General features: G+C 40.2%; 1 protein-coding gene and 1 long non-coding RNA gene across 12 annotated transcripts in view; one reads left to right on the forward strand and one right to left on the reverse strand.

Annotated features, from left to right (window-relative positions):
- The window catches only part of LOC127362392 (uncharacterized), a 165,000-nt gene that overhangs the window by 130,142 nt on the left and 11,691 nt on the right, over positions 1 to 23,167 (forward strand). The window lies entirely within an intron of this gene.
- Positions 1 to 23,167, reverse strand: part of fat3a (FAT atypical cadherin 3a) — a 183,347-nt gene that overhangs the window by 106,185 nt on the left and 53,995 nt on the right. For all 10 annotated transcript variants that reach the window (XM_051397901.1, XM_051397898.1, XM_051397897.1 and 7 more), the window contains exon 2: positions 3,669 to 6,995. In XM_051397901.1, coding sequence (XP_051253861.1) covers positions 3,669 to 6,978 — 3,310 coding nt within the window. In that variant the 5' untranslated portion in view covers positions 6,979 to 6,995. The remainder of the gene's footprint in view (positions 1 to 3,668; positions 6,996 to 23,167) is intronic.

A 23,167-nucleotide genomic window follows, 5' to 3' on the forward strand; every position in this document is an offset into this window, starting at 1 on the left:
CATCTTTGACATCTTTGTATCTCCAGGATGACACAGGGAAGCACTGTAATACTAAAAGATCACCAGGTCAGTACTTTCTATATCTGTAAACCCAGATATAGAAAGTACTGACCTGGTGATCTTTCATCTTCTAATGAGTTTACTGTATATGTCAAGCTGTACTTGCAGGTTGTGTATGTGTGTGTTTCCCACGTCTATCTCTCTGTTAACTCCTAGCTGCACATTCAAGCCTCTCAACAAAGCTGGTTTTGTTTGAAAACAAAGCTGTGGGCCTCCCTGCCTGTTAGAAATTAATCACTGTAGAATTTAGAGCCATGAATTCTCTTTCAACTCCACCTCTTTTCTTTCTTTTTCTCCCAAAACACAGTGGTTCCCAGGGAGAAGTGACACTGTGATTAAGAGTCTTGATGTGAAAAGCTTCCTCCTGAACAGAGTGGGCTGGAGAATGACATGGAAAGGTTACGTGTCCAAGGTAAGTGTGTCCATGTATGTGTGTGTTGGAAGTAATGTTGGGCGTATAATGTTAAGCCTATCCAGTTACAGAAGCTAACTGAGTACAACACATCTATGTTAACACATACAACAAGCTACAATTTCCTCTGTCCAGCATTAAGCCGCCCACCACCTCATTATTTTAGGCCGGGAAACATGTAAGAAAAAAACCCCTACACTCAGACACTGCACACTTAGCGAATGAACACACGTAAATGTTAAGGATACACTTGTGCACCAAGGAAGAGCCTTTTTTAACCCAGAGGCAAAACCAGGTGGTTCTACAGAAAGAGGGTCCATACAGTTCAGTTCACAATAGTGTTCAGTATCTTTGAATGAACTGCACCCAATGCTGTGTCATCGGTGTGTGTGTGAATGGTTAGTTACTTTCTCATGAGCTGTCGGCACCTTGCACCTCCCATCAGTGTATTAATGTGTTTGAATGGGTGAATGTGACATGTAGTGTAAAGCGTTTTGAGTGATCTGAAGACTAGGAAGTTGCAATATTAGTTCAGTCCATTTACCATTTAACATTTGAACTTAGCTAGTACTGATACTACTCTTCTATTAATGTTCTTATGACATTAGGATGACACCCAGATATCCAGCAAAGCTGAAGGAACGTATCACTGTCTGCCTTGCAGATAGCTGTGACTCAAGGCCAAAGCAGCACCTTAAGCTCAACCTGGACAAAACTTATCAAGGTAAAGGACCTAGACCTGTTCATCACACATCTCAAACCCGATCATCAGTGAAAAATACAGCAGTCTCAGTCTGTCATAGCTACTGGTTTTCACTTCCTTGTTCCACCTTGTCCACCTAGGCCCTGCCCCATGATCAAATTAAGATAATCTAATTAAAATTAATGTTCAACATGGTTTACAGAGCTGGTCAGATTGTGTCTGTGTGTAGTGGATGTGCATATGTGTGTGTGTGTGTGTGTGTGTGTGTGTGTGTGTGTGTGTGTGTGTGTGTGTGTGTGTATGTAAAGGCCAGAAAAATTCTATTTCAGTTGTAGTTGTGTTTGTAGTGTTTCTCCACAGGTTGGGGCTGATTTATGAGGCTTGCCAAAGCTTGGCTAACAAGGGCCATAAATCCTTTGCTCCACTCTGCTCCTGTTCATCACCTTGTGACGACCACACCAGATTAACGAGCATTAATGTGTGTATCTGTGTGTAAGTGAGTATTAGATATATAATAAGGCAAAATATGGCCAACTTCAATTCTTTCAAATGGAGCAAGGGAGTTGAAGGGCCAGGTGCAGTGTATTTTGTCCGCAATAAATCTCACAATGATGTGATGGTGCCACAGCAATAGCCTTGGTTAGGATGATGCAACGTTCTATGATGCAGCTGCAATGTTTTCCAAAAAAATTATCTGCATTTATTTGTAGGATATGTTATTATTCTAGATAATTTGATAAAAAGTTAAACTTACGTTTGCCTCATTGATTCAGCGCTCTATATCTGTCAACAAAAATATCTTCTTACTGATTTAAGATTTCAGGTTGTGACAATTTGGGCACAGTAACTTTAAGTTATAGCTATATATAACTAACAAACAACATAGGTCAACATAATGTAATATTGTCACAATACAGTGTAATCAGGCCAACTAGATAATTAATGTTAAAAATTATTTTGTTCTGGTGGAATGGTGCATTCATATGCAACTGCTGCAGAAAGTTGTTTAAAATGTTTTGGTAAATGGTAAATGGACCTGTACTTTCATAGCACCTTTCAAGTCTTACGACCACTCAAAGCGCTTTTGCACTACATGCCACATTCACCCTTTCCCACACACATTCACTCGGCTTGATGTCAAAGCTGATCAAACAGAAACTAACACATTCATACACATTCACACACCGATGCACAGCATCAGGAGCAATTTGGGGTTCAGTATCTTGCTCAAGGATGCTTCGACGCGTGGTGCGAGGAGCCGGGGATCGAACCATCAACCTTCCGATTAGTGGACCACCCGTTCTGCCGCTGAGCCACAAGCCCCCCTTTACTAAATGTCAATATGGGTGGACAAATATTAGGGATACATTGTTCTTACGTTCATGTTTTCACTCTTGCTGACTGGATGCAAAAGTGTACATACAATACAGGTTGACAACATATAGAATATTGAATTATATAGATGAACTATGGATGGTCATGGAGAAGATGTTTGGGGTAGGGAAGCTGCTGTGTGGAGTCAGGTCAGACAAATAAGTAGTTTGGTTATTTATAATTTTTTTGATATCCCAAATCCCCCAAAATAAATCGACAAATAGGAATAGGGCAATAGAAACAATAAAACATTTAAGGACAAATCTGTAAATAAATTAATAAAAAATAATGAGGGGTGGGAGACATTTTTGTAAAGCATTGTGCAATAATATTTTCACTGGTTATACCATAACATTAGTCAGTGAATAGATAACAAAATAAAAAAAACCCTTTTCATGTGGGTGATCGGGGAGTGACCATAACCAATCAATACAGCTGGATTATGGGGCTGTTTAAATGCTACATGCAGCAGTGATAATGTAGTGATGCTTGCAGTGAAGTAGTAGTGCCAGCAGCTTAGACAGAGAAAAACTGTGACCTGAAATACACCATCTCCTTGCAAAGTTGACTGCTGAACTATCTTGCAGGCTTTACTCGAGTTTACACTGGATGTCTAAGACTGATAACTTCATATTGGATGGATAAACACTGATGCTATGGCTCAGAGGCAGAGCGGGTCGTCCACTAATCGGAAGGTTGTTGGTTCAATCCCCGGCTCCTCCTGTCACACATAACAAAGTATCCTTGAGCAAGATACTGAACACCAAATTGCTCCTGATGCTGTGTGTTGGTGTGTGAATGTGTATGACTGCATTAGTTACCATTCAATGGTTTGCCATCACTGTCTGAATGTGTGTGAAAGGGTGAATGTGGCACCTAGTGAGAAAGCGCTTTGAGTGGTTGGAAGACCAGAAAGGCACTTTACAAGTACAGGTCCATTTACCATTTTCACTCATTATGTGTATTACTTAATCTAATTCTTTGCTCAAAGTCAGTTTAAGATTTAAAATGTCTGTCTTCCACTCTTTCATCTCCAATTGTATGTACTTTAATCTCAGGAATAAGGTCAAACTGATTAGAAGCATGGCACACATAATACAATTTTCAAAGAAAACTCACCTGTCTCTTCATCAATGGCAAATCGTCCAAGCCCACTCCCATCATGAATGGAGTACTGGATTTCTCCATCTCTGCCAGCATCGTCATCATTAGCGGTGACTTGGAGTAGGGTAGTTCCAATCCTGGCATTCTCTTTAACTAATCCAGTCATGGCAAAGTGGGAAAAGTATGGAGTGTAGAGGTTTTCATTCACATCAACTACCTCAACCTCCACAAAGGTGACAGACAAAAGAGAAACAGGCCTTCCCTTGTCTTTGGCCTTCACAGTGAGGTTGTAGAACTGCTGGGTCTCGTAGTCCAGCTCCTTTGTCAGCCGAATAGCCCCACTGGCCCTGTCTACTTCAAACCATCCATTGTAGTCATTGGCTAGAGAATACCGGACCTGGCCTCCCAGCCCTAAGTCAGGGTCCTGGGTTTCTAACCAGGCTACAACAGTTCCTACTGGAAGATCCTCCAGAGCTCTGGCTTTGTACACATTGGGAATAAATAGTGGGGGGCAGTCATTCACATCCTCCAATATGATTTTCAAAGTGGTCACAGAAAACTTCTGGCTCCCTTTCTCTGCCTTGTCCCGAGCCTCAATTTTCAGGTTAAAAGCAGAAACATACTCTCTGTCTAGTTGGCCAGCAACATACACTATCCCATTAGTGGAATTGATACCAAACTGAGTGGTGCTGGTCAAAACTGAGTACACAATCTCCCCACTAGGTCCAAGATCTTTGTCAGTGGCATCAACTTGGATAACATCTGTACCTATGGCAGTGTTTTCAGGTATGACAATTACATAGCCTCCTTCTTGCAAAAACTGGGGTGCATTATCATTAGCATCCTCTATGTAGACAGTGAGCAAACGCCAAGCAGTTTTCTGTGGGAGGCCAAGGTCATAGATAGTTAGATTGAGGAGATAGCGATCCCTCTTTTCCCTGTCCATGGGCAGGAAGACACTGATAAGGCCAGTCTCCATGTTGATGGTAAAACAGCTGTCAGTGTTTCCATCTGAAATGGCGTATAGAATCTGACCATTGAAACCTGTGTCACCATCAAAGGCATTCACCTTGAAAACACTTGAGCCAACATTTAGGTCTTCCTGCACAGCAATATCCGTGGGAAAAGCTTTGTCAAACTGGGGTGTTTGCCGATTGACAGAGAAAAGGTCAATAAAACCTTCCTCAATTTTGGGCTTGGTGCTAGCTTTGGACTTTTTGAGTAACTTTTCAGCTAACTTTTGGGCAACTCTTGTGTCTTTACAGTTGAAACTTTTTTGAGGAGATCTCCCATGAACAACTGATATGTTAACAAACATCGGGTCAGAAAAGTTCTCACCATCTGTGGCAGTTATTTTGAGACTAAAGACACCATTCTTTGGACTGGCTGTGGCAAGTGAACGTTGCAGAGAGAGAACCCCTGAATCCGGGTTGAGATCGAAGTACCCCCATTCATTCCCTGAAATGATCTTATATTTTACTAGCTCTAACTCATCTATATCAATCGCAGACATTGTGGTAATTACTTCATCCACTGGGAACTCCCTAGAGATCACCCCCTGGCATGCAACTTTCTCAAACAATGGCTGGTTATCATTTACATTTTCCAGGTGGATTGTTACATTGACTTCACTTTCCCGCCTGTAAGGTGACCCCCAGTCAGATGCTCTAACAACAAAGAGAAAGCTCTCGGATGAGGATTCAAAGTCCAACTCTTTAGTAGTGCTGATGATACCAGAAAACTGATTGATTTTGAATGGTAATGGCTGAAGGCTGGAAATGCTGTAAGTTATGTATCCATTTTCTCCTTTATCCTCATCCACTGCAGAAACTGTTAATACATTGGTTCCAACTAGTACACTTTCATTGACCAAAACCTCATAAGAGGACTGATCAAATGTTGGTGTGTTGTCATTGGCATCCTCAATGGTTACTCGCACTTTAACTTTGATCTCGCTGTCTATTTCTAATACCTCAAGATTAAAGACATGCTGGGCCACCTGAGTGAACCAGCGAGTGGTGGAAATTACGCCTGTTACTGTGTTCATTTGGAAAAAAGCTGAATCTGCAGAGGGTGTCAGGATATATTCTGCATCATCAGGCTCTGGCGTGATTTTAACAGCCTCTACAATCGTGCCAGGTGGTGAAATCTCATTCAGACTAACATCATACAACTCCCGCTCAAACTTGGCTTCCACTGTCTGCTGTTTTTTGACCATAATGTGGACAACCTTGACGGCAGAGAATTTCTGAGGGTTTCCCTTGTCTTTAGCCTGCAAAGTAAGGTTACAACCATAAGGGTAGGTCTCCCAATTTACAGACTCAGAGGCTTTTATTGCAAACTCGCCTTCCTCAGATCTGTCTACAAAAAACGTCTCTGAGGGATCCCCACCCACAATGACCACTGAGTCTATTTCTCCATTTAAACCTTCATCTAAGTCCTCAACAGTGATCATGGCATAAACAGGGTTTTTATCAAGCCACAAGGGGCTGTGGGTTACCACATTCATGACTGGGGCATGCTCATTCACACGCTCTATATGGACAAAAAGCTTGGCTGTGCTGCTTACACCATTATTTCCATAGAGCTTCATGCCACGGTCCACAGCAAGAATTTCTAAGTCGTACCGGTTCTGCTCATCAACATTGAGCTTTCCACTGAGAGATACCACTCCACTGGTAGGGTTTACTGCAAACAGCTCAATTTTCTCCTTGAAAAAATAGTAAAACTCGCCATTGGAGCCAATATCTGCATCAGTGGCAGTAACTTGTGCTATGCTAGTCCTGAGAGGGGTGCTCTCCGCTATTGTGACTGAGTAAGTGGTGGGTGAGAACAAGGGTCGCAGGTCATTCATATCCAAGACCTGGATGCTGACTTTAGTCCAGGTCTCAAGGAGGGCCTCTCCCTTGACAGAGGCTTTCACTGTCAATACATAGTTATCCTGAATCTCTCGGTTTAAGATAGCGGCATTGCCACCTTTAGTCCTTATGCGCAAAAAGCAGAAGTCACCCAGCACATACTCCTCTGCCTTGAAAAACCCTTCATCGTCACCTGAGGTGATCCTGTAGCGGATCTCCCATGAGCGCAGGGCCTGGTGGACGCCCATTTTAACTTTACTGTTGACATAGGTGCGTGCTGCTGAGTTTTCATAAACCGTAGCATGGTAGACAGCCTCAGTGAAGCCAAAGTGAGGTCCATCCTGAGGAACCCCCAGGGTGCTCTGGCTGCAGCAGGGTGGTGGCTTGAAGAGCAGCAACAGCAATAGCAGGACCAGGCCGAGAAGAGGGGCTCGCATTCCTGCCCACTGGCCCATATTCACATCCATCCCATCATCATTCCATCCTGAAACAGAAACAGACAGAAAGGTCAGCAGTGGGAGGGATTTACAGGGTACTAATTATCCATTGGACAACAGAGATTGGAAGTGGGGAGGGGAGGGGGCATCGACAGTAACCGGACAACCAGTATGAAGGCTGACATCATCCTTGTGTGGTCTCTGGACACTGGTAGTCAATTGCAAGTTTCTGAAAAACCAGAGGAGGTTTGAGAAGGAACAAAATAATTGTACGGCTAGTGTAACGTGTAACATCACCAAAAAAAACATCAAAGAAAATAACTGCAGAGGACAAAATAATAGGCTGCTATACCATGACCGTATCATAACCCTATTCCTAAAATACATGTAAACTGCAGCCTGGTGTCTTAAAACCATGGAATATCTGCTGAATCAAGCCAGATATGGTTTTGAAACTGTGTTCAGATTTTGTAGTCTTTTTTTCAGAAAAAAGTCTTCTGAAAGTAAGCAGCCACAAATATGTGCCAATTCTGGGTTTTGGGAGAAAAGCCTGATCCGGTTAAAGCCATGTTGTGGCCATAGGAGTGCCACAGTGGTCAGCATTTCGATGACTCTGCACTTTCCACCACAAGGGTTGGAGAGATGGGGCAGGGAAAGACAGGCCGTGTCCAAGCACAGTGATAATAACACACTGCTGAAGTGCACCGGTAAAACTACAAATTCTCAACAACACACACAGACACATGTACGACCAGTTCCTGTAGGAGTACAAACTTTTTTTGTTTAAAGAGGGAACCGAATCCAGTCTGAACTTCTGACTAAAAGAAAAAAAAAAGGTGTTTATGTGACCATAAACCATCTAATCTGAAACAAAGCAAACCAATGGCTAAGACTGCATTTAAATACAATTCAACAGTCATTCTGGAGGAAAGGCTAGAATCCACCCGAGTGAAATGCCAAAAACAACACTTCAGTTTTCAATTGACCTTAAACTGTCAGTGTCAACTTCAGTCAGTGAGAGTGGATGTGGGGGTGGCCAGTGGGGTTTCGAAGACTTTCCTGCTGGAAATTTCTAAGAGCAGTCTCAGTCAGCTTTACTGGGTCAGTACATCTCTCCTTTGAAAAGCTAGCGACAGCGGGAGGCACAGTAATGATGCCTCGACACTGCATTAACCCTACTGAAGCCAGGCATGTGTTCAATTTTCAGTCTTTACGTACAAAGTCTGGATTTGTTTTTATGACCCCTGTCCTTCTCTTTTTCTTATTTCCACTTAAGATAAATATGATTTGAGCTTCTCATCATGATTTAGATCTGTGATTCTTAACCAGGCATATTGCCGCAGTTACCACCGAGCAAAGACTGTGGCATAGCACAGCTAATTTGAATTATACAGTATGCCCATAGATTTGTGAGAAATTATATGGGATTACAAAGTAGGGTTCAGCCCATCTGATAGGGCTGCTGAGTTAGTCAGACAAGAAAACATAGAAACAACCATTTGAAGAATTGGACTTGTACTTGTCAGATTCACCCATTCATACACACATTCATACACTGATGCCAGTGGCAGCCATGCAAGGTAGAAAGTGCTCATCTGGAATGATACAGCACTTCCTATTCAAAGTGTTCAGAGTGGTGCTAAGCTTATCCAGACAAACACACCAACGGCGCAGTCATCATGAACAATTTTGGATTCAGTATCTTGCCAAGGGCAATTTGACACAGACTGGGCCATTGTGCCCTGGAATCATTAGGTTAGCTGTAGACTAACCCTGGGTTTATTTAACCCTAAGGTTGAATAATATTACATATATATATAATATTTAGGTAAATCTACATTAGCATGTTGTATTACCTATTAGCAGTCCCTGCATTGTAACCACGGATGGACAGACAATAGACAGGATGACTTTGATCTTAGACGTGTTTAGTTTTTCTAAGTCAAGATTTGAAGGGATAATGAATTTTCTTTAGATGAATTCTAAAAAGGTTTAAACTTGATTATCTTTTAAAGGACATAGGTGATACCACTATCAGTGGAAAGAGTAAAACCCGGCTGACTCAAGCACTATGTGTGTATGTTTCAATTTGAGCTTATGACTTTGAGATTGAAAATGTGTCAGTTGGGTTCCAAGGTTGGATCACACTTGTCCTGTGGGCATGCATAGGGGATAGCGGCACAGTTGCAAACATGTATGACTTGGTTGTTTAACAAGACCATCATCAGAGGTTTGACAGCTATTGTGTGCTCACTAGGAAAATGTCTAGGAGCAAGGCACTGGACTCTTCAAAATTGCTTAATGTTTAAAAGAGTTCGGTCTAGACCTGCTCTATTTGAAAAGTGTCCTGAGATAACTTCTGTCATGAATTGGCGCTATACAAATAAAATTGAATTGAATTGAATTGAATTTAATTTAATTAGAAGGCCATCAACAAGATCAACAAACAATGTATCCCCTCATGGTGCTTATCTTTACATGTGCTGGAAGAATTGGTATGTATCTGGAAAATGCTCATTAGACTGTAGCAGCCTGTGGCACCACTGCTGTTCCTACTGTAGAGCTTGAATTTTGTTATTTTCAATTGTTACATCCCCACAATACCCTAGTGGTAGCCACATTTGGAAATACCATAAACACACATTTGGGCAGTGCTCTGAACATTATTTCAAAAAACAAATATATAATCTTTATTTAATCAGGTTATCTTAGGCTGTATGTGCTTTTGATCTCAATGAGAGACAATCACATATTTAAATATATATAACCTAAATGTATCAAAGGGCCTTGAATGTATCCCTTTAAATCTTGATCCTTTTTTTTCCCCTTACATTTTTGCTCACCTTTAAAGTTATGTTGCCTACCATATACTCACCTGATGAAAACGTGATACGGTTGAAAGTTCTGGATAACACTAAGTAGAGCTAAAGTTGGGAATTCTCAAACTGACATATGCAGAATGTTTGGAATCTTTAAGGTGTCTACAAGAATTCGAAATAAAGTTTTGGTAATGCTTTGCTACACATAATGAGTGTGTATGGTGGAAACACTTGTGGTTCCAGCAGAGTTAAAGTGGTAAATAATTTGTCGTAAAAGATTATATTCCTTTAAAGAAATTGCAGACACTCTGGAAACTGAAATAATTTAAATGTATCTACTTCCCTGCTCTTAAGTGCAAAATTGCCATGTTGTTTCTATACAAGGAAACCCCACAAGCCTGTGTCTGTGAAATGTTTGCCCCACACACAAGGGACAGTGACACAGAAAAACACTATCATTCTCCACAGAGAAGCCCCACTTACTGTCAGCTCTAAACACCCTCTCATTAGCTTTTCAATGCAGGCTAATTGGCCTTGAATTGTGTGGCAAACATCAGCCAGCAACCTCCACTCCCCGGACACACTGCTGCCATTGGTGCTGCCGCTGGCTCTGTCCCTGCTAATACACAGCTATATGTTAACAGCTAACAGAGAGAGGCAGGCCTGCTTGTAAGGCTGCTGGTTACATTTGGCCTTAGTTACCAGCTCACATGCTGACAAAGCAGCAAACACATACCACACTCACACACATAATGAGGAGCTGTCAGAGGCAACATAATAATGTACAGCAGCAGACTGATTTTTACCCACACAAACAGTAAACACAAATAGGGAGGCTCCAATCTGTGTGCTTTAAATGCATTAATGAGAAACCAATAAACTAAAACAACTGTATAATACGTGATACGTAACTCCCTGATCCTAATGGCTGTCACCCAGAGATGGGGACTCGAGTCTTAAGTCGCACACACAGAGACTTCAGACTTGACTTGGACTCGTGCTCAAAAGACTTCAGACTCGACTCGGACTTGTATTTTGGGACTCGTGAACAATCATTATGTTTTCTTTTTTGGCATATTAATATTAAGGAAACTCTGAAACGTCTGACGAGCTTAATGTGATTCCTTCCTTTTTTTTCATGGTAACCATGGTAACCATATTACGCATCGGGTGCGCGCCTCGCGGCCTCACGCACTAGTGCCTCGGATGACGACTATGGCGACCAGCGGCACACCTGCAGCTGCTGCTGTACCATTTGTGACTACATTTGGTTATAAAAACTTCAAACAGGACGGCACCAACAAAAGGAGCGCTGACTGCAAAGTCTGCAGTACCTGAATCAAGGATGCTGGATCCACCACATCAAATTTTATCAGGCACCTGAAACCTCACCCAGATAGCTCAGTCACATTAGCGCATATAGACGGTTAGCTCAGCATTAGCTATGTAACGTTCACTTAGCTTGCTACTAGCTTTGTAACTGAATATTTTAATAAATTAGTGGATGTTACTTTGCTTGTCGCACTTGTTTGCATTGAGTGGCGTTGACATGACGTAAAAAAAAAAAAAAGGTCGGCTAACGTTAATCATCTTCGTTGCCACCATCTACTGGCTAACGTTAACCGTAGAAAAATACATATTTATACTGTTGGCTTACAGGCAGGTTACAGGTTCATTGTTGACCATGTAACGTTAATGTTACAGGTTTACCAGGTTACCATTACACTGAGTTTGAGTGAGAGGATAGAGGAATGTGTCATTAGAGACCCAGTGTAATTAAACAATACGGTTGCAGAGTGCAAACCTTGGATGATTAGTTATTATTGCATGACTAATAATGTTAGATTTACAAGATTACTTTATTTGTCACATACAGAAGTCCCAGAGTAACATGCAGTGAAATGTCTCCTGGTTACTCCTAAACTGGCCTTATAAATAGAATAAATAAGATAAATATGAATAAAATCAAACTAATATGATGTAAATAATGTAATTGAATATAATCTAAATAATGTAATCAGAAATGAAAATATGTGCAAGGGTGTGTGTATGTGTGTGTGTCAGGCTGAGTCCTGGTGGTGGGGGGAGTGGTCAACTTGAGTTCTGGTTCAGGAGTCTAATGGCCTGAGGAAATGGCAATATTTTCCTGTTACCCTGAGTTAGTCTATATCTTTTTTTAGCAACCCTCTCTATAATCAGAAATTAAAGATTGATATATAGCCTGCAGCACTAGTTTAGATCCTGTTCTTCTCTCAGAAACATGTGGTTCCAGATGTGTTTTGCTACACAAAAAAATGTTAGCTATATCATCCAGACCTTATTACTATAATTAACAGCCTAATTTTCCATGTTGTTCATCTACAGGTTTTCTGAATTCAACAGAGCGAAAAAAGCCTTGACTCTTTCTTAGTAAAAACCAGGTGTGCAGATATAAAGACAGGGCCATCCCAGGCAGAAGGCCATTACTGAATCCATAATACAGGATCTCATCATTTCATGCAATCTGCCTCTGTCTTTGATTGACAAGCCTAGCTTCAAGAATTTCATGTCAGTGGTAGAGGAGAGATACTGCCCAGTAAGTCGAAGCACCGTAACCAGATGTCTGAGTGAGCTAGCAGCAGACAAAGAGTCCAAGATCAAATCCAAACTAGAAAAGACAATGTGTCTGTGACAGTTGATATTTGGACTGACCAAAGCATTGCAATAGCCTGTTTAAAGTGATCATATAACAAACAACTAATCAGTACTGATACTGTATGCTAATAGATAAAGCAGTGATAATAATACAGTAAATGTTTTGAATTTCTTAGATACAGCTGTGCAGTATTCTTAGTAGACAGGATAGCAGCAGATGACAGAAGGCTCATTACAACCAGAAGAGACATATGACTTTTATTTTTTAGAGACTTGAGACTTGACTTGGACTCGTGACCAAAGACTTATGAACATCTCTGCTGTCACCACAAAAATCTTCATATCTAGCCCCACACTGATTTCCGATGGCGATAGTGACTTTTGTGAAACTGTACTATATATTCACAAACCAATGGCTACAATGGTGTGTAAAATTCCTCACCAAATTAATACTATTTTAATACTGTTTTATTGCCCCTATAATAAAGAAAATATCAAAACATAGGAGGCTTGCACCGTGGTATAATCAGCAAACCGGCCAATTAAAACAAAAAGTGTGGAAATTTGAAATGAAATGGCACTCTTCTATTCTTCTTCTTCTTCTATTTCACTCCCACCAGATAGAGCAGGCTGTAATTATGAAAGTAAGACAGAACGCAGTGTTTTGCTGCTGCGGTTGCGTAGTTCTACTAGTTCTACTATAGCAGTAGCAGTTCTATTATTATGTAGTACTAAACATCACAATGCACAAGTGGAGGAAGGAATTTTTGTATTTTCTATTTATAACTATAGTGATGAATACCACAGTCTGGGACCACAGTTACTTTATAGTAGGGATGCATGATATGGATTTTTGCAATAACTGATAAGATAAGATAGGATAACCTTTATTGATCCCAGACTGGGGAAATTCACAAATTCACTAATTACCTGCTTCTCATGGTTGATACCAATAAGCAGTGATGGCTGGTGGTGATTTTGGGTGGGTGGGCTTACAAATACATTACACTCATTAATTTGTCACACAGCAGCAACAGTAGCATAAGTAGCATCACATCAAGTTACAGCAACAAGACTGAATAAGTTTCATTATACAAAACAATTTACAGAGTGAGCTAAGTGTGTGTACACAGTATGACATGGTGAGTTCCATTACATGTATACTGGATAAATCTACACCGTGACTGAGACTGTGAGAGAGAATGGCTGATAATCTTGGTACACAGTATACTCCAGTATAGACCTGGAAGATTTAACAGTAGCATTAGGAAGGAGATCTCAAGTTAACTCTGATTTGCTAATTCGCAAATATGACAAAACGTTATTTTTATAAAAGTTGCTGATGGTGATGCTTTGTCCCATTCAAGTCTCTCAGATTCATGGGAATACAATACTACATTGTTGGAGTACTTCATTATTATAAAAATCTTGAGTCTGTTGGTCTCTGTAAATGATTTTGTAAGGAGTAGGGTCTAGCCACCCCATACATAACTTCAGCCATTGTATTAATGCTGTGTGTGTGTGTGTGTGTTTGGGGATGTAATACTTGGCATTTTAAATGGCTTCTGGCCTCTGTGGTTCAAAGTAAATGACACATTCTTAATTACACTGGCAGTGGATAACATACACACAGCTCTGCCCTAATGTGCTATCAGGTGGATATAGCTCTGGAGTAATGGTGACAAAAAACAAGTGGTTGTATATAATGAATGAGAGAGCAGAGAGCAGACCTGCACCATGATTATTAATGTCACACATATCCACAAGGTTGTTAATACTATTCAGTGTTGATGTCCTCCCTTGGTGTGTAAGTAATCTAGCTCAGAGTAATGGATGAGCAATTAACAGAGAGCAGCACAATCATTCACTCAGCCTGTTCATCCCCCTCACATCCCAGCACATAGTGGACACAGGTCTGCAGAACAGAGGCTTATACATTTGTCCAGTTTCCTGTTTCCACAAATATGTACAAACAAGAAGTGTGCTTACAATCTCTTTTCCAGAAAAAAAGAATCCACTATTATTAACACATCACAAAAGACAGAATAAACCTCTACTTCAACAAATCAACTCTTAATGTATAACAAATAAATAACCTTTGACCTAAAGTGAACTATCTCTGACCTAACTTTTGATCTAAGGAGGATTTTGGGAGTGATACCTGATAGCCTGAGTTGGGTGTAAAAGTCCCTTAAAGGCATTCATCTTCATGGGTTGCAGGAACTCTCACTAAGATGATGGTATTAGTCTCTCCAGAACAGATTATCAGTGCATCCATTAAACAATCAAAAAAATATTTTTACCATCTGTCTTGTCTTTAAAGTATTACATAAAAGCTGCAGCAGATTTAATGACTGTGTGTCACATCTTATGACATTTCATCAAGTTTCACTAATTACTATTTTTATATCAACAATGGATCAAATTAGTAGCTGTCATGGAAAAGGGGTCGGCCACAGACAATTACCCCCAACTGTACAGTTCTCCTCAGCTCTGTAGTCTTTCAAAATGTTACTGTTTTGGTTCAGTCTCACTCCTAAACCTCATTTTCAGCAGCGGTTCTCATAGTCCACCTTACACTTCATGTTCATAATAAAAACTATATATTATTAGCTCCTTCTGAATCATACAGAGCTCCTCAGGGTCCTTTTTTAGAAATGAATGTTGACATTGGAAATCATTACGGCTGCACAATTATGGTATTGGATTGTCTTGACAGATACTGCGATTGTGATATGATTAATATGATTAGTGGGAATGATCATTTTCGCATCAAAAATGTAATTGTCACTGAAAAAAATATTAAAATCATGATGATGTGACATTTTTTTCGGGTTTGTGCCAAATAAATAAATCTGGAGAACAAGATTTGTAGGCCAAGACATCCCTGCAGCAATACAGTACTTCAAGTTTGTAACAAATTTTACCTTCATCAAAGCATTGCTTTCGAACATATAATACGTTGTTTATATTCTAATTTTTGCTACTGTAGCATTAAATAATGGGAGCTAATGGATATTGTCCCACTTCTGGAGCTAGCCTCAAAAGGCAGGTCGAGGAACTGCAGTTTTTGGCACTTCCATGTCGGCGTTATTTGCCAGCCAAGGAGGTTGCTGCTTGGTTAAAAAATCAAATACATTTATTAATCATAGCACACACACAACTGTGGCTCGCAGCTCTCTCACATTCTCCAAACGAATTAAATCAATTATTGGTACATAGGGACATGTCCCTACCACCCACCTACGCCTTCCTACAGGGGGGTCTGTTGAGCCATGTTACTTGCAGCAGGTATACAAGAATAACAATTTACAGGCAGTAAGGGAAATTGTTTTTGATGTTGCTCCAGTTGTTGAGGGCATCAACATATAACCAGATCCAAATGAGCCTGGACTACTAGCCCAAAACGAATACAGAAACAGAGTGGTCCATATTAAGATGTGAGAGATCTGGAGTCTCTGGGACATCTGGGAGGGGGCTGGCTGCCAACCAATCACATTCAAGAATGCTTTTTTCTGAACCAATGCCTGCCAGCTCCTCAGTGCTGGTACAGTGAGAGGCACAAAGAAGAATTCCTTCTGTCAGCATTCACACACACACACACACACACACACACACACACACACACACACACACACACACACAGTTCCGTGTATTGTCGTTACTCTCTTGTATTGTCAGCTTTGTTCCACTGCTCTCATTCAATGTGTGTCACATCACTCCTCCCTGCTTCTCAACCGTTCTTTTCTTCCTTTCCTCTGTCCTCGCTCCTACATTTTCTCCTACAGAGGTCCACCTCCTCCTTCTTGCCCCAATTATTTCCCACTCCTTCCTTCCTTTCCTTTCCCTTTCACTGACTTTTTTATTCTCTATATATCCTCTCCTCATCGCTGCCTCCATCATTATTTTCCTCTACTCCTTCTCTGCTCCTCATTCTCACCCTCATTCCTACTTTCCTTTCTTTTCTGGCCCATCCCTCCTTTCCTCCTCCCCTAACTTCACCTCCATTCTCTTTCACTCTCTCCTTTATTTTTTTCTCACTCACCCTCTCTGCTCGTTCTCCTCTCTCTCCACTCTTGCTCAGAGAAAGAGAGATACAGAGTGTGAGGGTGGTAATGAACTTTCAGTGTGTGTGAAAGCAGGGATGTTAACCCATTCTCCAACTCTGTGGAGAAATATTTTTCAGTTTGCCTAAATTTTAATTGGCTCCTCTCCGTGTGGCATCCAGATTCACTTTTTTCCCTTATCTTCTCATTTACACACGAACATTTATAAAGGAACTACTGAGGTCCACAGAAACTAGTTGTGTGTGTGTTCTGATTAACATGGGGTAGCTCACCCCGTCCTCCCACTGTGGGAGGTTAGAGGCTTCATAGAATCAATGGGAGTGTTGAATAGGAGGAGGGTCACATTTCCATCCAGCTGCTCTTAGAACAACTGTGTGAACTTGAAGTGCAACTGACTCATGTACACTACAGCAGCTAACTTAATTTGCCACACTGCATATGATTTACCCAACAGAGAGCTGTTGTTTCCTTTGTAAGGGGAAACACTACAGGTGAATATGATTTTTTACACAATAGATGATGAAATGCCCCGTTTAAATATGCAAATTATTTGCATACATTTCCATGACAGAAATCTCAACATTGAATAAAGCCAGATTCAAAATTCTTGTTTCATGTTTAGTTTTTTACAGAGTGAATTCTGGATCTCTCTTTTTATCAATCAAAGAAAATACTGTCAACAGCCATGAAAATATGTTTTAGTAATAAAATGTGATATTAATCAGGCAATGAATGATATATGAACAAAGCCCTACTCAGAATATAAATAGGAATAAAACTGGAATGTTTGGTGTGTATAAGTGCTTTCTGGCTATGTAAAACTTTAAAGAAATATTAACTAATAAATATCACTATAAAATTTTAATGACCTATATTATTTTTTTCTAATTCAAGTTTTCTGTAATTGTATGTTTAAATATGAAAATGAGACATTATCTAATACAAACTTTAGGAGAAATCGACAGACAATAGTACTACAGTGTAGTAAAATAATAGTAAAACACCTAAATGTATATTTTGGTTGTTTTCTTTCCCATAGTCTGAAAGAAGACATGTTATGGAAGGAAAATAGCCCAAAATCTCAAAATTGACGAGAGCATAAAATTTTTTTGCCTGTACAATCTTTTAATAATGGATTCATCCTAATTAATTAAAAAAAAATAATAATAGAAAGATAGGGATAATTCCAGCTTATTTAAAGTTTTCTTATTTGAAGGTTTCTGGATATTGTTCTATCAGTAATGCCAACTTTGTTCTCAGTAAAGATGTACCCAAATCTGACATTTCAAAGTGAAATCTGATTTGTGAGTTTTGACGCGATAGACGAACTGTGCAAATCCATGTCACACTGCTCTCCTACTTTCTACAAAATAATTCTAACAGCCTTCTTCCTATTTCCATTTCAGTGAGGTTGCCGCTTGATTGACGCTTCAAATAATCAACATTTAGAGAGCAACGCTTCTAGAGTAAAAGTAATTTACTACCAACATAACATTATTTCCCCCTTCTTTCTGCTCATCGCTCTGAGGCACTCAGAATGTTAGCAAAGTTGGCTAAACTAATCATGAACCAGAAGCTGGGATAACTTCTTCTACTGCCATCCAGTTTGATCACTAATTCAGCTGACAACGGTGTCAGCAGCTGTGCAGGTAAGACAACTCTCCGCACTCTACACTGTGTTAGAGATTTATTACTGAACTCTGACCAGTAAACACACTCTCAATTTATAAGACTGACCCCATGTCCACAGTGAAACACCCGAATAACATAAAGCATAACATAAAAAATAAAAGAATAAATTAAACAAATGTACTTTCTGCAGCCTCTTTTCATTTGGCAAACATGAAAATAAAAACGTCTGGTGGAAACAGACAGCTGGTTGACTAAATTTGATCAGGATTTGTCATTTAACTCCCACATAAAGCAGACCTCTAGGACTGCCTTCTTTCATTTACGTAATATTACAAAAATTAGACACATACTATCACAGACAGATGCAGAAAAACTAATCCATGCATTTGTTACTTCAAGGCTGGATTACTGCAACTCTTTATTATCAGGTTGCCCCAATAAGTCCATTAAAACGCTCCAATTAATTCAGAGCGCTGCAGCACGAGTACTGACAGGAACTAGAAAAAGAGATCACATCTCTCCTGTACTAGCTACTCTGCATTGGCTCCCTATAAAATGTAGAATAGAATTTAAAATCCTCCTCCTCACCTATAAAGCTCTTCATGGTCAGGCCCCTTCATATCTTAAAGAGCTCATAGTACCCTATTACCCCACTAGAACACTGCGTTCTCTGAATGCTGGGCTACTTGTGGTTCCTATAGTCTCTAAAAGTAGAACAGGAGCCAGAGCCTTCAGTTACCAAGCTCCTCTCCTGTGGAACCAGCTTCCAGTTGTGGTTCGGGAGGCAGACACCCTCAACTTCTGTTATGAATTGACGCTATACAAATAAAAATTGAATTGAATTGAATTGAATTAAATCACAATTTTTTAATCGCGACATGATATGATAAAATCTACATGAATACAGGTTAATGACAAGAGCTGTGGGATCAATATTTAAACTGCATGACAACAGAGAAGGAGATTACAAAAAGTTGTCTTTCTGACTTGACTGCCACATGTTACTGGAGAAAACCAAATAGGAAAGTGAAAATCCTCTCCCATTTTTAAAACTACATTGGGCTAGCATGGTGAGTCTTTGCTTTAACCAGTATTTAGTTTAACCACAGGTTGAGGAACCAACAAAAGAGATGAGGTTTACACACACATACGCATGCAATGTTAAAGGCAGACTATGCAAGATTTTTACCTTAATATAACAGCTTCGAGGTAATTTCGATGGTAAACAAACTCGTAGTGTAGCGAATCATCCCGATAGCAATGCAGGAGAGGGACGCCGTTGGCAGAACCAGCAATGCAATTCTGAAAGGTGGCGCCCCGCCAAATCTCGCGAGAATCACTAATTGCCTTACGGCGCGACGTCACATACATCAGCGACATAAGAAGCAGCCTCAATGGAAGACACTAGTAGGCATTCACTCAGACTTTACCTGGTCAGTAGACATCTTTGGAGTCTATCTTTGCCTGTTCAATGTCCGAGCTTCCATCCTACTGAACATTTGTGTTTTCAGTGTGTTTTTTGCTATTTTTAACTCTTTTCTTACTTTCTTACTACTTTGTTCACGTCGCCTAAATACTTTTTTGCCGTTTTTGAGCACTTTTTATTTTTTGTTTGCACGGGTCTCCATGGCGACGGGGAGTCGCATTACTTACACCCGTGACCAGACGGCTGTGGCTCAGAGGCAGAGCGGGTCGTTCCCTAATCGGAAGGTTGTTGGTTCGATTCCCAGCTCCTGGTGCCACATGTCGAAGTATCCTTGAGCAAGATACTGAACCCCGAATTGCTCCCGATGCCGTGCATAGGTGTGTGAATGTGTATGAATGAGTTAGTTTCTGTTCGATGGGCTTTGCCGTCACTGAGTGAATGTGTGTGAAAGGGCGAATGTGCCATGTAGTGTAAAAGTGCTTTGAGTGGTCGGAAGACTAGAAAGGCGCTATACAAGTACATGTCCATTTACCCTCCATACCAGAGGAGCTGAGGAGGAGACGGCGAGGCTGCAGAGCAGGCGTTAAACGGAGGATGAAGAATAGGAGGTTTAAACTCTACATCCTGCAGTCATCACTGGAAACAAACATGGCTACACGAGCAGATACCGGACTCCAACGTCATTCCAGACGGCTCGAGCTGACAGGGACACCACCGCGACCGGCAAGAAGAAAGGAGGGGGACTTGCCGTGCTCATAAACAACAGGTGGTGTAACCCCGGGCACGTCTGTGTGAAAGAGCAGCCCAGACATCGAGCTCTTCGCCGTCGGACTTCGTCCATATTATCTGCCATGGGAACTTTCCAGTGTTATCACCATCACTGTCTATATTCATCACAGTGGTCTTCATCATCATCACTGTTTATATTCCTCTGTCTGGGAAAGCAGAAGCAGCGTGTGACGTCTCCCACACTGTGACTGCAGGCCTACAAACGAAACACCCGGAGGCCTTCATCATTATCACAGGGGACTTCAACCACGTTTCTCTCTCGTCCACACTCCCAACCTTCCACCAGTTTGTCACATGCACCACCAGAGACAATAAGACCTTGGACCTGCTGTATCTGTATGCAAATGTTCCTGTTTTTTATATCTGTATTTATTTCACTCAAATGTTGCTGTGACAAGTGAATTTCCCCATTGTGGGATTAATAAAGTTATCTATGTATGTATCTATGTATGTATGTATGTATGTATGTACGTACCGGTATACAGGGGGGAGGGGATCAGGCCGTGAGTGCAGAGACGCAGAGCCGTATATAGGGACAGCTCTGGTGAGTGTTATTTACGACAGTTAACGTTAAATAGGGGTAGCTGTTTGACAAAACCAGAAAACTGCATAGTATGCCTTTAATAGTGCTGCTTCAAGGACAAAATGGCAGCCGAGAACGAAGCAGTGTTTAACCCATTGTCATTCCTCCCCATCCACCCCCATCCAGCTGCTGTGGAACATGAGAACCCCCTGTTTACCCACTACAGCGCTTTGAAAGAGAGAAAGAGAGAGGGAGAACGGACAGTGGAAGAAAAAGATGTAAGGACAGAGTGCAGGTCTGCTAAATCACTTACCTGCCCTGCAGCTCAAAAACAGGATGGTGGAGGGAGGGAAACGAACAGGTGGGGTCTTCTCTGGTTACCTGCTCAGTCTTATCAAATTGACTGTAAACATGGCTTAATTCTCAAAGCGTTATTTAAAAAAAGTTTAGTTTTTTAAAGAAACTTCCAAGAAAATAATTGGTAAATTACAGACAAAAAAGTGTTTTTCCAACCTTCTCTACTCAATATGTTACCCAAATGTCACAACTAATACCTTTTTCATTACCTAAGTTGTAAAATTACATTAAGTTACATAGCGCCTAGTATTCCAACCACTTACTTTTCACACACATTTATACAAACATAAACTAACTTAGGCATACACATTCATATACCAATTCACAGCATTGGGAGCCATTTGGGGTTCAGCATCTTGCTCAAGGATAGAACCACCAACCTTCTTATGAGAGACAGATTATACAGAAGAATGGTCAAAATCAAAGCAGAGGCTGACATATCGTGTCTTTTTGTTCTTGGTATGAGTCAAGATCCTTAACACTGGATCCTACATTTTCCATAATGCAACTGATAGCATATTTTGGTCAAATCCTCCGTGTGTGTTAAATGCACGTCTTTAAAAATCCACATTTCTAGTCTTTAACAGAGACTTTCTGTATGCTTGTCTATCAGCCGTACACAAGTCAAAATGACCGATACGACATCGCTATGACATCAGACTAGGCATCAGGTAGTATTATTCATGACAAGTAAACTGATCTGAATTTGTAAAATTAGTGGAGTATCTGATAAAAAAATAAAGGGGAATAAAGAACGCATTTGATGCCAGCTTTCAGTGTTTGTGACCTGGTAATATGATGCATTTTGGTCAATACCAGATAATCAATATCCTGCTATAAGTGAAAGCTGTTCTTAATTATTATGTCTGTTATTGTTGAACTTTTTCACTTTACTAAGTATAATAAAACCAGATAAAAAGCATTTACTGAATCTGACTGGATCTACCCAGCTACCGTATTTGATTTATGGAAGTCATACTCAAAGATCTCATGTTAACTGACTGCTTACATTATGGACCTACTCAGTCCCAAATACACTAGACCACAAATTCAGGTTTGGTAGGACAATGCAGACATATGACAGGTTTAAATGAAAAACCAAAGACAGGCCCACAGTTGCCAACTATAACTAGTATATGATGTTACATTTTCTCATTATGTTTCTAAAAAACTGAATACAGACAGCATTAGGTCTAATACAAAATATATTTGCTAAAACAAATTTGAATTTCGTGTAATATTGTGCCAATCTTCACCAAACTTGGTACTCATGTTTATCATGATCAGACAAGCAAAAAACTACAAACCCAACAGGAAGACGGACATTTTGGATTTAGTGGTAATTTTCGGCAATTCTTCTAATTATATTTGAACAAACTCCTCCTACGGAATTTATCGGATCAATTTCAAATTTGGTCATTGCAATCTAAAGACATTAATGATTAAAAGCTGTGCTATTTGTGACGTACGTCGAATGGGGTGCCCTGGTTATGTTTAAAAATGGCGAAGCAAACCTGGAATGATGCATAATTTGTGGGGGTTTAGTGGGTCTTAAACAATTATAATTTAAAACTAATTTTCTGGCTTTCTACACCACCTAATGCAGTGGCTCCCAACCTTTTTCCATAAGGGAGCCATTTTCTATCATTGAGTAAGCTGATGCATTTTATGGATATTTCATGTTATATTCAATGCATAATTATAACAACTGATAATCTGTACAATGAACCCAAATAGTGAACACAATAACTGTTTTGTGTAAAAAGAGTTACACAAAGAGCTAGATTTAGATGAATTTTGAGCAGAATATTTACTGTGAATATTGATTGATGAGTTTTCCTGAAGTTTTTATACAATTCTCTGTCTCTGTATTATGTTTTTAATTTTTTTTTATTTCTAATAATCATACATACTTTTTTGACAAATTCTGTGTTTTCTTCTCATTATTCTATTAGCTTTTTTGTTATCTTAA

Source organism: Dicentrarchus labrax, unplaced genomic scaffold (genome assembly GCF_905237075.1).
Source record: "Dicentrarchus labrax unplaced genomic scaffold, dlabrax2021, whole genome shotgun sequence".
Taxonomy (NCBI): domain Eukaryota; kingdom Metazoa; phylum Chordata; class Actinopteri; family Moronidae; genus Dicentrarchus; species Dicentrarchus labrax.